This window comes from Phaethon aethereus (genome assembly GCF_964289735.1).
Source record: "Phaethon aethereus genome assembly, chromosome: 20".
Classification (NCBI taxonomy): Eukaryota; Metazoa; Chordata; class Aves; order Phaethontiformes; family Phaethontidae; genus Phaethon; species Phaethon aethereus.
The window spans coordinates 5539913-5554066 of record NC_138596.1 but is presented as its reverse complement, the minus strand read 5'-3'; the positions used below and the strand labels follow the sequence as shown (position 1 = coordinate 5554066).

Sequence of the window (14154 nt, the reverse complement as noted above, 5' to 3'; positions counted from 1 at the left end):
ATGAGTGACGGCGTATCTATCGTCGGAGGTTTACAAGGCAGTGGCTGGGAGGGGACGGGGCGGCAGGCGAAGCTGGAGCTGCCGCCGGGTCAGGGAAGGGCTGGCTGGACCCCTTGCCCTCCGTGGCCCCTCGCCGGCTCTTCTGGGGACCGTCCTGGCGAGTGAGGTGGTGCTGGGAGATGCTGGGGTGTGCGGGGCGCGTGCATGTGCTCTGGGCTTCGAGACGAAGGTGATAGATGTATTTGGTAAAGCTCTCCTTCAAAGCCGTGGGGGTCTTTGTGCGGCTCATTCACATGGTATGCCCTGGTTTGAGACACATGGTAGCTCCTTCCTTCTCTGACTCTGCCCCAACATCTTGCCAGTCTCACACGTTTAAAATAACGGCACAAAAGCTTGGTGCTGGACCTGACTTGGTCAGGCAGCCCCTGGGCTCGCAGTGGCAGCCAGGTATCCAGGTTTTTCTGGCAGTTGGGAAAACATTCAGAATGAATTTCTGCCTTCCCTCATCCTTGGGGAGAAAAAAAAAGAAAAGAGGAAGAACATAAACTATTAGAGCTTGCTAAGGGTTTTCTGTTACGCCACTAAACCGTGCGCAGCATGCCTCCGAACAGCCCTTCAGGCTGTGGTCCTCCGTCTTCCCATCCATCTTGTGTCTGTCGTGTCCCCTGCTAACTTAAGGACGTTTTCGTGGAGGAGGAGCGGAGACCCACTGCAGATGCAACTGCACGTCGCAATCTCTCTCGGATCACAGATATTTTAATGCTATTTTCTTTCCCTGTGATGAGGCCTCAAGTTCCCTTGCTGTCCCGCGCTGAGCAGTGCGGGGTTAGGGCATTGCCCGAGCTCCCGGGCAGAGCCCGTCCCATCGGTGCGTCCTGCCCTGGCCACCAGATCTGGCAGAAAATTATCGGCATGATGCTCTGCAGCTTCAGGCCAGGCCCGAGACAGGATTTCGGAGGTTTACCCGTTCTCTGTGCTCTGCTCCCAGGACACTTCCAAGTGGGGTCAAAACCACCCGCAATCCTCCTCTTTAACGGGAGCCACAGTAGTGCACAGAGGGGATTTCTCTGTTGTGTCCCCTTAACTTCTCTAGCTGTAAAGCTGCAGTCCTGTGTAAAATCCCACCACGGGGAACGTTTTGTTGCCACTGGTGGCGCGGATCACTTGCTGGGTGATGGGATTTCCTGCATCTTGTGGCTCTTTCCTCTCTGGTGGAGTAGAAGGGGGCTGGGGGGTGTGGAAGTGAAATCAGACTGGATTTGCAGACGTTTCTTCGGGTCTAGGCTGTTCGCCTTGCCCGATACTTTGCTTGTATTTGCAGCCCCCTCCCCAGTGTCTGCTGGTGTGCTGCTGCCCTGGGTGGCCGCATCCTGCCCGCGGGCGGGTGCTGACCCCGGCTGTCGCCCTGCCGGCATCGAGACCGCAGCTCCCGAGGCACCGCGTGAAGCCCGAGGGCTGAGGGCACTGAGATGCACAAGCTCCTGCCCTGAGGGGTCCCCAGCCTGGCGCGTAGCCCTCGGCCCCGGAGGGTCGGATCACGCGGCGTTGGGTCCGAGCCTTGCGCGTGGTCTGCCCGTGTCCCCGCGGGCTGGCTTGTCACTGCCTGCTCCTTCTGCCAGGGTCTCTCGTGCTGATGATGTTTTTAATTGTTAGGAGGTGTGTACAAAGTTGATGGATGATGTGATGGTGATAAACACTACCTACACGGTCTTTAAAGTAAGTATATTTGTAAAAAACTAGTAGAAACCAAGGCTGGCAGGAGACTTTTGTTGCTGGAAGTCTGGTTTTGTCCCAACACATCCTTCCATCAATTCTTTTGTGAGAGCTAAAAATTGGCTGGCCTCAGTGGAGTTAATAATCATCTGAAATGGAGTTGAGCAATTGATGTTGCTGCATCAAAATGTTTCCCTCCTCCCTTCCCCCTCCTACTCCCCCACTTCCCCCCAAAAAGAAATTCTTGGCTTATACTCAAAATCCAGTTCAGTTCTCACTGTGCAAGTATTAAATTGTGGGTTTTTTCTTTCAAGTTTCTGGATTTTTATGGGCACAATTGGTCTGTTAACAGGACTTTTTTTTTTTTTTTTTTTAGTGGTTTCAGTGCATTTATATCCTTGACCTTTGCTTTAAAAAGTGTCTGACAGTCTTTACTGGGCTGGAGCTATGAAGAGGACTGTTGTAAGGGGGCTTTATTCTATGGAAGCAATGACCACAGGCAAAGCTTTATATTTGCTGAGTGATTTAATTCTTGCACATGCAGAACTTGGCTCTGTGCCATGTGTAACATGTTGAGAAAAGGTCTGCTTCAGAGGCATTAAACCCAAATTTTCCAAAACCGTCTTTTTTTTTAAAAAAAAAAAAAAAAGCTTGCTTTCCTGTTATTTTTAGACTAACAAGTAAAACCAAGGGACGTTGCCCCAGAATGGTGCATTGAGCTCTAGGGAAATAAACCTCCTTTACAGAAATTAAGTGGGAGTTTGGATGGAAAGGTGCCAGCTGGGGAGGAAGAGGAGGGTGTCATTAAGATAAAGGCTTGATCAAGGGACAGGAGAGAGTAAAACGGAGCACCCTGGACTCCAGGAGGAAACCTGGGAGGGTGAAGGTTATACAGTTCTAGTGCTTGGTCCTGTAAAGCCCTATTCATAGGGCACATCCCCACAAGATGAGTTTTCAGGCTAAATGCCAGATCCCCCCCAAACTACTTGCTTTTCCCTGCCTGGCTCTGGCTGTCCCCTGCCTACTTACAGGAATATCTGTCCGGTAGCAGTCAGAAGCAAAGAAAAACAAACTGCTTTTTGTTTTCTCTTGTTCTAAACACTGTGACAACATTTGGATTAATGTTAGGTCTTGTGAAGAGCTCTTTAAAAGTCAAACATACTGAGCTGCTTAACAGCATTCCTCTGAATTCTGCATCTGCCTGCTGCAATTCCAGATAATTGTCTGGAGAGCAAGGAAACATCATATTTCTTTCTCCTTCTTCTAATCAGTCCATTAAATATGCCTGAAATTTCATATTCTGAAACTATTTAATTGTGCAGCCACTTGGGCTGAGTTCCGTATTTTGGTGTGCCTTTGAGTATTTCCTCTTCCTTTGGCAAGCAAACGAACAACAGAAATACTAAATTATGCTAATTTCTAACAGAAGCAATGTCTTCCCAAAAACCTTGCCATCTATGTGCATTTTAATTAAAAACAACACATCAACAGTGCATCCAGCCATTTGGAGCCTCACCCTCTATTAGTTTTAATCAACAGATTTTTCTAGGGGCTTTTAGAAGCAAATTGTGCGTTACTTGCTCTTCACCGGGAGGGAGAACAATAGATCATCTTTGCACAGGCACACCGAACCCTGAAATACTGAATTAAAAAGGTGTATGAGTTGGGTGGAGGCTGTATAGGGGCAGAAGTAAGGGGAGGGCGCACCCAGCGGTGTGCGGGGCGTGCTCCGCGGGTGGTACCTGCCTCCTCCGCTGCAGCTGCAAAGAAATCCATCTCCTGGAGGAGACCAAATCACGTTTATTTGGGTTGCTGTCCCGGCTTCCCTGTGCAGCACGCAGGGGCTGAGGTTTCCTGCAGGTCGCCCCAGGGCTATCGGAAGTGCCGAGAGGCACTTCTGCGCTCTCCCGTGCTCGGCTCGGGCGTTCGCGGTTCCCACGTGTGCAGGTGGGGTGAGCCGTAGCCGGCGGTCGCCGTGCCGGGGGTGGTGATGGGAAAGAGCATTTCATCCATTCCTGTGGTTTCTCTGAGAACTGAGCCCAAATGCTGCTCGTGTATGAAGTCGCTGATGAAAGCGACAGGTTTGAAGTTTCTGTGTGGAAAAACTGGCGTGGAAAGCCAAAGGAATGAGGGTAACCCCTGCTTTTTCTAGCCTCCTGGTATTTGCTCATGTCGGCTAACACTAACACGCTCGACTTTAACCGCGCGGAGGGTGAAGCTCTGCAGAGGCAGCCTCGGTGCCCAAGTAAACAGGCTCCCGCCTGGGGTTAGCTATAGTGGAAACTGCTGGGGAAGGGAAAACCCTCTCTTGTCTTGTCCTGGCTCCTGCTGGGTAGGAGAAGTCCCGGGGGAGAGGGGCTTTGCCTGGGTGGCTGTAGGGATGTTTTGTGGAAGGGATAAATAGGATCACGGAGGAGAAGTGGAGGGAGCGCAGGTGGCTGATGCCTGCCTGGGCTTAACCGTGAGCGAGAGACCTGAGCGGCTGCGCCGGCGCACGGCAGGGAGCCGGGGAAGCAGGTGGTGGGCACGGAATTGTCCGCTCACCCAAAAATCCGGGAGGTGCTGCTCAGCGCCAGTGCAGAGGGTGATTATCCATGTGGGTGCTCCTTTACCGCTCAGGCGTAGGGAGCGCGGGTGTCCCCATGTCCTGCGGGGCCCGGGGCCGGCGCAGGTGCTTGATGAAGCTGGGACTGGAGAGGGGCTGTGGGAGCATCTGCTGGGGGCTGATGCATGGGGGGTGGCTTTGGGCCAAGGCTTTCCAGTTTGTGTGATGATTTCTGGTGCCTAGCCGGAAATTGCTGTCAGGGCAACTGGTTTTGCAGAGACTCAGCCTTTCTTGAACTCCCCATCGCTATTTGGAAATTGTTGCCCATGGGTTTCGTGTCTCGTTTCCAGCGGGTGCTTCTGCGCAGGGTTCCCTGCTCTGGAAAGGGAGTCCAAAACACTGACCGCAGGTTGGTACTTTGGATACATCCCAGCACATCCAGATTTCACTGTTGGTTTTTCCGTGTGCAGCTCTGGGAAATGCCAGTGTAAAGTTGGTGTCACGGACCTGAAGTGTGACCGGTGCAGTGATGGATACTACAGGTTTAACGAAACCACCTGCGAGCCATGCCAGTGCAACAACCACTCCAAAACCTGCAACAGCTTAACAGGTAACCTTCCTCTTGTGATCATGGTGGGTGGAAGCTTTGCCTGTCTCCTCTGTCTCCAGTTTTTGCCATTTTCATTCAGCAGACCTCCACTCTTGCCCTCTTCATCTGCATCTTTATGCCTTGAGTGCCCAGAATCTTTACCTTAAAACCAAGATTGAAATGTGGGGCAAGGTTGGAGCTAGTCCTCTTCGCAAGGAAGTCAATAAAGGCTGTGTTATTTACCCCAGGCTGCAGTGCAAAGCCTTTATTCTGCAGTCTCTATCGGAAATCAGTGCTCTATTGTTCTCTGCGCTTACACAAATACACAACACGGGCTTTTAAGGAGCTTTTGTATAACTGCTGTTTACCTGGAAACATATACTGTACTGGCACTGACGTAAGGTGACTGTTATTGCCACAGATAACACGGTTAGTGCTGGAAAAAACTGGCAGCACCTGATTAACATTGCCCACTTTTTATAAATTTGCCATGTTCATTTTTCTTGATCATTTCTTTCACTGTCTCTCACTCATACAGATGTTGAGAGAGTGCAAACGTCCAAGCACCTGTGCTCAAATAGCTTATGGGAGGGCAGGGGGGATCCTAATTGCTTTCCCGTCTCCACTGAAAGGAGAGATCCCGGAGGAGCAATGTTATGGGATTCCCTAAGCAATCCCCACTTTAGCAACAAAACCCACACTTCAAAATCCAAATTCTCATCAAATCTTCCAGACGGAAATGCAGTTCTGTAACATTTATCCAGGTGCTTACAAAGGAGCAATAATTTAAAAAATGTTGCAGGGTTTTTTCGCATAGCTGGCAGAGAGGCAAAGCTCAGCAAATCTGGTATTTCTGGGCAATTTCTGTACTGGTGTCTGTTTGCAGCAGAGGAACGGGTGGCCACAGTGCTGCCTGTGCCCAGCCAATTCCCTGAGCCGGCTCGGCAGAGAGGGCATTTCTGTGGGTGTCTGGGGTAGCAGCAGGCACCAGATCTGCACTCCTTGAGGATGAATTATGGCATTCATTCCTACAGTGAACTTTATGTGCTTGTGTCCTACTGGTACTGAAGGTTATAAGATTGTACCCGAAGCTATGCGCACCAGCTGTGTTCCCGATTTGGAGCTGGGTGTGTGGGTTTTGTGAAGGAGTAAAATAATCTGTTATTCCTTTTTTTCCCCTCAATGTTTCCCCCACTCTCTTGATTTTGAAAAAAAACCAAAACAGGGCAGACCTTGCCTCTGGGTTGGGGCTGTTCAGGCGGTGCTTCTGCTGGGGCTGCCCAGCACTGCCCACAGCATTGCAAAGAAAAACCCCGTTTTTGGTTAAAGACCTATTGTTGATTTGACAAAAATGCCTTTTAAAAAATTTTCCTACATCTGCTTTATTTGCTGCCGGGGGTGGGGGAACCCAACAAAACCAGAACAGAGAACAGTCAATTAAAAATTAGATCTGACATCTAATAAGTCATGCAGTGCATTCAGCCTGCTCTAGAGACTGCACTTTGTGTGACCTCCCCAGCTTTACATCAACTGGATGTAGTCTTTGTCAAATTTTCAAGGTTTCTTTTGCATTAATGCTGTACTTGGGGCTCCCTCTGCCGGCTCCGTCACCGGCTCCATATGGCCTCGCTCAGCGTCGCTCTGGCCAGGAGCAATATTTGGAATTACTGGGCTGGAAATTGGGCAGCCAGAGCTCCCCAGGCGACAGCGCTTCCCTCGACACGACCCTTGTGCTCCATGTTGTGTCTGTGCAATAGCGTGGTTGTATCTGCCCAGCTGAGCTACTGTGAGGCCTGATCCTTCCCGAGGGCTTTATCAGCATGGGAAGTGCTATTAATTATTAAGGCTTTCCACAGCGATACCTGATCGCAAGTCCATGCGTGCTTTGCATGGCTGAGCAACTTGCTGACTCATTGGAAATGCAGCCATTTTGCAGGGTCGGTGTAGATAAATGTGAGTAATTTCCACTGATGGGAAAGACATTGGTCCTGAAACGACCAAGACTGTACAGAAAACGACGTGTGATTCCAGATTTATACCACCATTAATGCCTGCAGAGCATTAATGCTCTTAGTGCTGATGGGGCAAATTGACCTTCCACGAGCTGGTCTGTCCCAGGCATCCCGCTGAAGCAGCTGATCCAGGGTTGCAACTGGAGAAACCGAGCCCAGCAGATATTTTTCCCCTCTAACCCTGACACGTCTCCCACAAAAACCACCGGCTCGCGTCTGACAAGCTGTTGGGTGAAGAGCAAACAGTGTGTGGGAGCTGACGCCATGCAAGTGTCCTTAGTCATCGGGTGCTGCCGGTCCCACCGCGCGGATGAATCAGCTGCTTCCCAAAAGCGGCAGCTGCCAGGGTTTGCTTCCTGCCCTTGGCACCAGGGTCGGCTGCAAGGATGCGACGGGCGTGCTCGGGCTGCTCGGCTGCAGAGTCGTCGCTGTGGAAAGAGCAGGAGCTGTGCAGTGTGTTGGGCTTGCAAGGGAGCCAAACTGTTCCAATGTAAATAAGAAAATCTGCTGTGTTTATTTAACAGTCAGCATTAACCTAATTCAGGATTTTTTTGTGTGGTTAATGTTGATATGAGACTTTTCCCTATCACCTCAGCACTGCTAGATTAGCGCAGTCAGTTTCTTGTCTGTGCTTACATATGCATTGAATAAACTGCTCTGTGCCACCCTGGTTTGTTAGAAGGTGGCTGTTGCCTTTTCAGAGTCTTGTACATGGGATTTAATCAAATAAGCTTCCCTGAGGTCACTGCCACCTCGACAAGGAGCCTGCTGAATTACAGGATGTTCCTGTTGATGGATGGGCTTTTGATAGAGGCTGCGTTTTTGTAACTAGGGAGACTTTTCTTCCTCTGGTCACAATAGTATCAAAATGCAATTTAGAGGGCCATTAGGACACAGCCTCTGCTAAGACACAGAACATCGATTTTCTGATTCAGGGGCTTCCCCAGGAAGGGGAGGTGGCTCACGTACACCCCCAGTTCTCCTCTCTTTCTCCGGGAAGGTCAGTAATTGCTGCTGCCTTGTGCCTGTGACGGGGATGAAAAAGCTGGAGCCACACTGGTGGGATGCAGCCATCTGCCCCCAGAGCAGGATGGTGGCACTTCCTTACCCCTGACCACCAGCTCGGTGGTGTTGGAAGAGGCTGCACACAAGAAAGGGCAAATGCATAAACTGGAGGGACCCCTCGTGGGAGTGGGGGATTTGAAGCATCAAGATTCCATCTCACTGGCACAAATGCAAACTGAAACCTCTTTTCTTGAGGACCGTTTAATATTGATAGCATGTGTTTACCTGCACTGACCTTTTAAAGTGATGAACTGTGGGCCTCTGCTGGAGCTACCTACTTTTTCATATTATGTGTGTGTGCATGTGGAGGGGTGGAATGACCATCAGAAGGTCATGAGAGGCCAGGATCATGTTTTGGCCAGAGGGTATCCAAAATCACCTGTGAGCTCTGATAATTGAGAGTGCTCCACGCAGATTCTTGCTCCAAATGTTCTGCTCCAGTTCCTGCTGCCGAACGGTTGCTTGTGCTCCTGTCCCTTCCCCAGGCACCTGCCTGCACTGCCAGGAAAACACCGAGGGAAACCACTGTGAGCTCTGCAAGGAGGGCTTCTACAGAAGCACCCACCCTGCCCACGCCTGCCATCGCTGCCCGTGCTCCACCGTGGCATCGACCGGCACCTGCCGAATACGTAAGGCTTTTGTTTTGATCTAATTCCTCAGATAATGAATGTAGCTCTTCTCAATGTGTTTCAATTAAATTGCCACTCAAAGCGCATCAGCCTAGCGAGGCGGTTTATAGCCCGTGAATCGCCCATTCGTAGGAACTGGGGCACCTTGCTGGGAGCAGTGCCTGCCACGATGCATCCCTGGTGCTTGTCTTGCTTCTTGTAGAGCAGCTGCACAGCAGAGGACATCAGAAATGCTTCGTTACAGGCTGCAGGTTGCTCTGAAAAACCTGCAAAGTTTTGCAGAGAGAAACTGCTGGGCTTGTGGCAGCCAGGAGAGGTATAGGAGATGCCCAGCAGTGCCATGTGGCCATCCATACCTCTCTGAGCCCTCTTCTGAACATCTCCATGGGACTCTAAACAGAGATTCCCCAACCTTCCTGCTCTATTTTCATGTAACCGAGAGAAGTCATAGCTGTAACAAACATATGTAAGACTTTTTTTAAAATATTTCCTTAGTCAGCTTTGCAGTCAAGCCTCCCCTAGCTTCATATAGGCCAAAAAGTTCCTGCAGATTGCTAAAGTCCCCGGTACAGTTCCAGCTGTTTTCTGAAGTTGGATGTTTGAGAGGGAAATGTTGAGGAGTAATAAGCTGTTTGCATAGCAGCGTGCCGAGTGTGCTCTGTGATGCTGGTACGAGGCATCAGAAAGCCCCAAAGCTTATTTTTTGCCCCCTAGGAACAGAAAAACTGCTGCAGTTCAAAAGTTGTATTTTCAGCTTAAAATTTGAGATTGCTTAATACTCAGTGGCTGCTGATTTTTGTCTTAGTGACTTGTGGTCAGGTCCCACAGAACAAATCCCACAGTGGGTGTTTCTCTGCAGGGGGACTATAGCACATACCTGGTTTGCTTCTGTATTCTTTAGAGCCTGATGAAACTGCCCCACGGTGTGACGAATGCAAAACTGGGTACACTGGCCCGAACTGCAACCAGTGCGACAACGGCTACTACAACTCCGACAGCATCTGTGTAAGATGTAAATGCAATGGGAACGTGGACCCAGCGCGGTCACCCAGCGTGTGCAAGCCGGATAGCGGGGAGTGCATCGGCTGCCTGTACCACACCGCTGGGTTTCACTGCGAGGAGTGTGAGGATGGCTACGTCCGAGAGCCTGAGGGGACCAACTGCACCAAGAGAGGTAAAACATGCTCTTCAAATCATGTTGAAGGTAGCTGTGCGGCTCAGGTGGGCACAAGCTGCCTGAAGGCTGGGGAAGGAATACTGTTAATTATTCAAATTGGTTTAGATTCATCTGACCTGTGGTACAGGGAAGAAAACCAGACCTTTATAACATGTTGGTGCCTACCGGTCTTGAAATCTGTGGTTTAGACTTAGCTCTGTAACCACCCTGATTCCCAGACTGTGGCAGGTACCTCTAGTGAACAAGCTGGAAAACAAAAGCTTTTTGCACTATATTGAAATGTAGGTTTTCAGATTTCCATTGCTTGATGTAATTGATCTCCTAGTGCCCAGGGAACTGTCCTTATTGACTAGTCCATTCAATAGCACTGTCTGGGTCCCTAGTTTATAATAAATTTTGTCACTCCTCATACTCTGCAAACACTAACTACTTGGACCAAGTTTAGATATATATATATTTTTTCTTTCTAAATGGGGAAGCCAAAGCTCAGAGAGGTGAGATCCAAACTTACACAGTGAGTCAATGCCAGAATTTACTGGTACCAGCTCTAGGGGTCACTCATCAGTCTTCAGTTGACATCCGAGACACTGTATGTAGCATCTCGGACGCAAATTAGCTCTGCATAGCAGGAGGACTCATAGTAAAATGAGAGAAAACGGTTCTTAAGTTGCTCTTTCATTGGTTATCAGGAGGTTGGTCCACAAGGTGGATCTCCAGCTCCATGCATGGAAACGTTACAGGTGTTATGTGTCAGATAAGAGAAGCCAGAGTTCAGGAAAGTATCTGGGCCCAAATTTGTGCTTGTCACCAACAGAGATTTAATTCAGATCTTCCATTAGGGGCCAATGTAGTTTTCACTCCCATGCTGCTGTCTGGAGGTGTAATCACAGTCGTCCTCTGTGCAGGGAGATGATCAATACAAAAAAGTTGAATGCTCATTAGCTGTAACTACTGTTACAGGGCTGGAAATGGCACTGTTGCATCAGGTCATCCATTATGTCCCCCTGCACAGCTCTGTCTTTGTGCAAAGAGCTGCATGACCTTGCTCCATTAAAATCCATATGTATGGCTTTGCTTGTATACTTGTAGTTTCCACCATTCATTTTATTTCAATTACATTGTTATAGCCAATTCCTGGTGCGTGGAATGACTGTCCCCTTTCAAAGGGACAGGGATGTGTTCTTCTAGCTTTCCTGTTTCCTTGACACCTGTTTTTTCCCTTTCTTACTAAGCAATTAAAAAGGTACAGTTTCTTTCCAGTTTCTTATACATAATTTGCCTAAAAATTGACATGCTGAGGTACTGTTGTATATTAAAACTAGTTTTATTTTAGCTTAAGATTTTCATTAACTACTAGTGCATTTGAGTGGCCTGGTTTTGAGAGGCTTCTAGAGTGAAATCATCACCCACCAGAGCTGCAGATGAAATTGTTAGAGTTTGAGACTGTATTTAAGTGGTTGTGGTTGGTAAAAGACAGCATATTCTGTACCAACCTTGAGTGTCCACGGGGACTGTTCAGAGTCTTAAGCCTGACCAAGATTTCGATGCTTTCAAGTCTAAGGGAGAGCGTATTCAGAGGACGTATGGGATGATCGAAGTTAGTGTTTTCAACCCCTGGGTGCATGGTGTTCCTGCTGTGATGCTGAGGCATAGCAGCAAGGACTTGGTGATGCAGCATGGCACTGTGCTACCCAGCAGAACATCACAGCCTTCCCCGAGTGCCGGTGCGTGGGCTGCTGGCGCGGCCCCGGCTCCTGCCGGTGCTCATTCATCGCAGGAGGTAGCAGAAGCTTTGCAGAGGCTGCGTTTCGATCAAGCAGCTGGATGTGACGCTCATGTCAAAGCTGCCAAAGCAGCCCATTGACTGAACAGCTGCTGCTCTCAGGGAGCTGCTTTAGGACATCTGGAGGGCTTGGCGTGGCCCTGGCAAGCAGAAACAGGCATCGTTGTATCATGGCCCAAAAGCGACGGTCCACGGTCAGAGCACGGCACTGTTTCACCATGACGTTACCGTCAGTTCCAGGAAATGTTTTCACCAATGTCCCCCTTGCCAGCACTTAGCTGATGCTGACTCACAAATAAAGCCCAGAAAAGTCCTTTTTCCTTGCTGGTGAATCAGCCATTGTCTCTGTTCTGTTTTTTTTTCTAATTATAGCTACTTGGCAGGGTTTGCCAAGAATTGAGTGTTGATGAAGGAATTTGGAAAGGATGACTGAATTCCTCATGCCTTTCTCCCAAAGCTGTATCCAGGAACCTCTTCCTCCCGTCACGTTGCTTCCTACTGCTAAATTCTGCCTGTTATCCCATTGAGAAATGCCTTATGGCTTTCAGCATCCCGAGTATCCTTATCAACCCAAGACAGGACCTGCAGAGAATAGAGGAGCTGCTGCAGGGAGGGACTCTGAGGGGGAGCTTAAATTAGGTGTGTGATGCTCCATCCAGAGGAGTTTCTTTCTCCATTGCCTGAACTGGGAACGTGACAGCCCAAAGTTAACTCATGGGAGTTCCCCTGAGAGCCCGTGGCAGGAGACATACTGAATATTTAGAGTTCCTGTTGCCATTGGAGGTGCAACTTAGTGCAAAATTGGTCCTTCGGAAGTGACTCTCCTCCTCAGTCATAATTAGTAGACATTATCTTCAGGAGAGCTGATCAATACAGCACAGCACCATCAGCTGTAATTGCTGCAGCTGTTAAGTGGGTTTAAAATGAAGCTGCATTTCTGATAGCAGAAAGAGAAATAGAAGGGAGTGGGAAAGAGGGTTGCAGAGAGTCCTGTGGAGCAATAGGTTTAGAGAACATTTTGGTTGATTGAGGCTTCAGCCTGTGGAGGGTTCCTGCCTGGACTTGAGGATCTAAAATAGATCAGGTTATTCCTGTGAAGAAAATGCTTTATTAGTTAGATTTTGGAGCCTAACTACTCAGGCTGTTATGGTGCTCTCTGAGGCCTACCACTCAACTGGTTTGAGGAAGGCGTAATGAATTTGCATCCCACTTACGAGATCTCCAGTGTTAACCTGTCGCTGACTCCTGGATCTGAGAAGGGAGTTATCCCATGTCTGCTGGAAGCAAGGCAGATTCTTGGCTTTTCTGTGCCTGGGAGCAGGCTGCAGAGAAAGACAGAGATTGTGGCACAGTGTGGTAGTTCCCATGTTCTCATCCTTCATGTGTGGAGATATACCAGCAGCTGAAACCAAAACAGGATCCAAACTCACTTCTGCTGTCTTCAAAAGCTTCCTAAGAACATCCACAGTCTTTTTTTGTTTTGATTCGGTTACCTTCTGCTTCTGGTTACGCAGACTGAGGGTTTCCGAGAGATTTGTGCATGACTTCTTCATTCAGAAGCAGAACTGGGATTATTTTTCCCTTTTCCATAAAGCAGTGTAAATATTGAAACCTGTTGCTAAACACTGTGACAGCGGAATACTCACGGTTCACTTTTTCATTTTTGATCATATACAGGTAAGGCAGAAATAATAACATTGTGAAGATAATCCTACGTCTAGTGTACTAAGTGTGAAAGGTTTAAGCTCTTGGAGCCGCTGTGTCCTCCCAGCCTGAGTGTGCAGCCAAGTGCAGACAAGTGAAACTCTGCCTTTGTTAGGTTCAAAGTCCAAACTCTTGCTGTGCTTGGTAGAGCCCCGCTTTCATGGGCTGAATATGAGCTGGACCAGGTGGCTTCCTTTTATCTTATGTATCTCATGCTGAATCTTGGCTACTGCACCTATCCATCCATCACCAGATTTTTCATAGGAATGCTGCAGTCCATGAGCACTTAGCACACAGAATTATTTAAAAAAACCAAACCCAACCCTGGCTAACTGTTTCTTGTAAATTATTTTGACAAAATACCAGCTTTAACAGTGTAGACTTAATTGCCATAATAACTGACATAAATACCAGATATCTTATGTTTCTGTTTTATTCCAGCTTAGCATATTTCTAATGATCATTTTTTATTTGTTTTGTAGAAGCCACTCTTGGCCCGGAAACAAGGGAGTTTACAACTTCTGCTCCAAATGCCAGCAAGGCAACATCATTTTCAATAGCACTGATAAACAGTACGTTGTCACCAACAACCATACAGACTGCATTTCCTATAAGTTCCTCTGACAACAGCACCTCTGCTTTTGCAGATGTTTCATGGACTCAGTTTAACATAATTATTTTGACAGTTATCATCATTGTTGTGGTCCTACTAATGGGCTTTGTGGGTGCTGTCTACATGTACCGTGAGTATCAAAACAGAAAACTTAATGCTCCTTTTTGGACCATTGAACTCAAAGAGGACAACATCAGTTTTAGCAGCTACCATGACAGCATACCCAACGCTGATGTTTCAGGGCTGTTGGAGGACGATGGGAACGAAGTTGCACCAAATGGACAGCTAACGCTGACGACTCCCATGCATAATTATAAAGCTTAG

At 48.5% G+C, this 14154-nt stretch overlaps 1 protein-coding gene across 1 annotated transcript in view; it reads left to right on the top strand.

The window, feature by feature from the left end:
* The window catches only part of MEGF9 (multiple EGF like domains 9), a gene marked incomplete at both ends in the record, with an annotated part of 51043 nt that extends 36889 nt beyond the window's left edge, over nt 1-14154 (top strand). Inside the window, 4 exons of the mRNA XM_082008946.1 lie at nt 4729-4868; nt 8410-8553; nt 9455-9727; nt 13700-14154. Coding sequence (XP_081865072.1) covers nt 4729-4868; nt 8410-8553; nt 9455-9727; nt 13700-14154 — 1012 coding nt within the window. The remainder of the gene's footprint in view (nt 1-4728; nt 4869-8409; nt 8554-9454; nt 9728-13699) is intronic.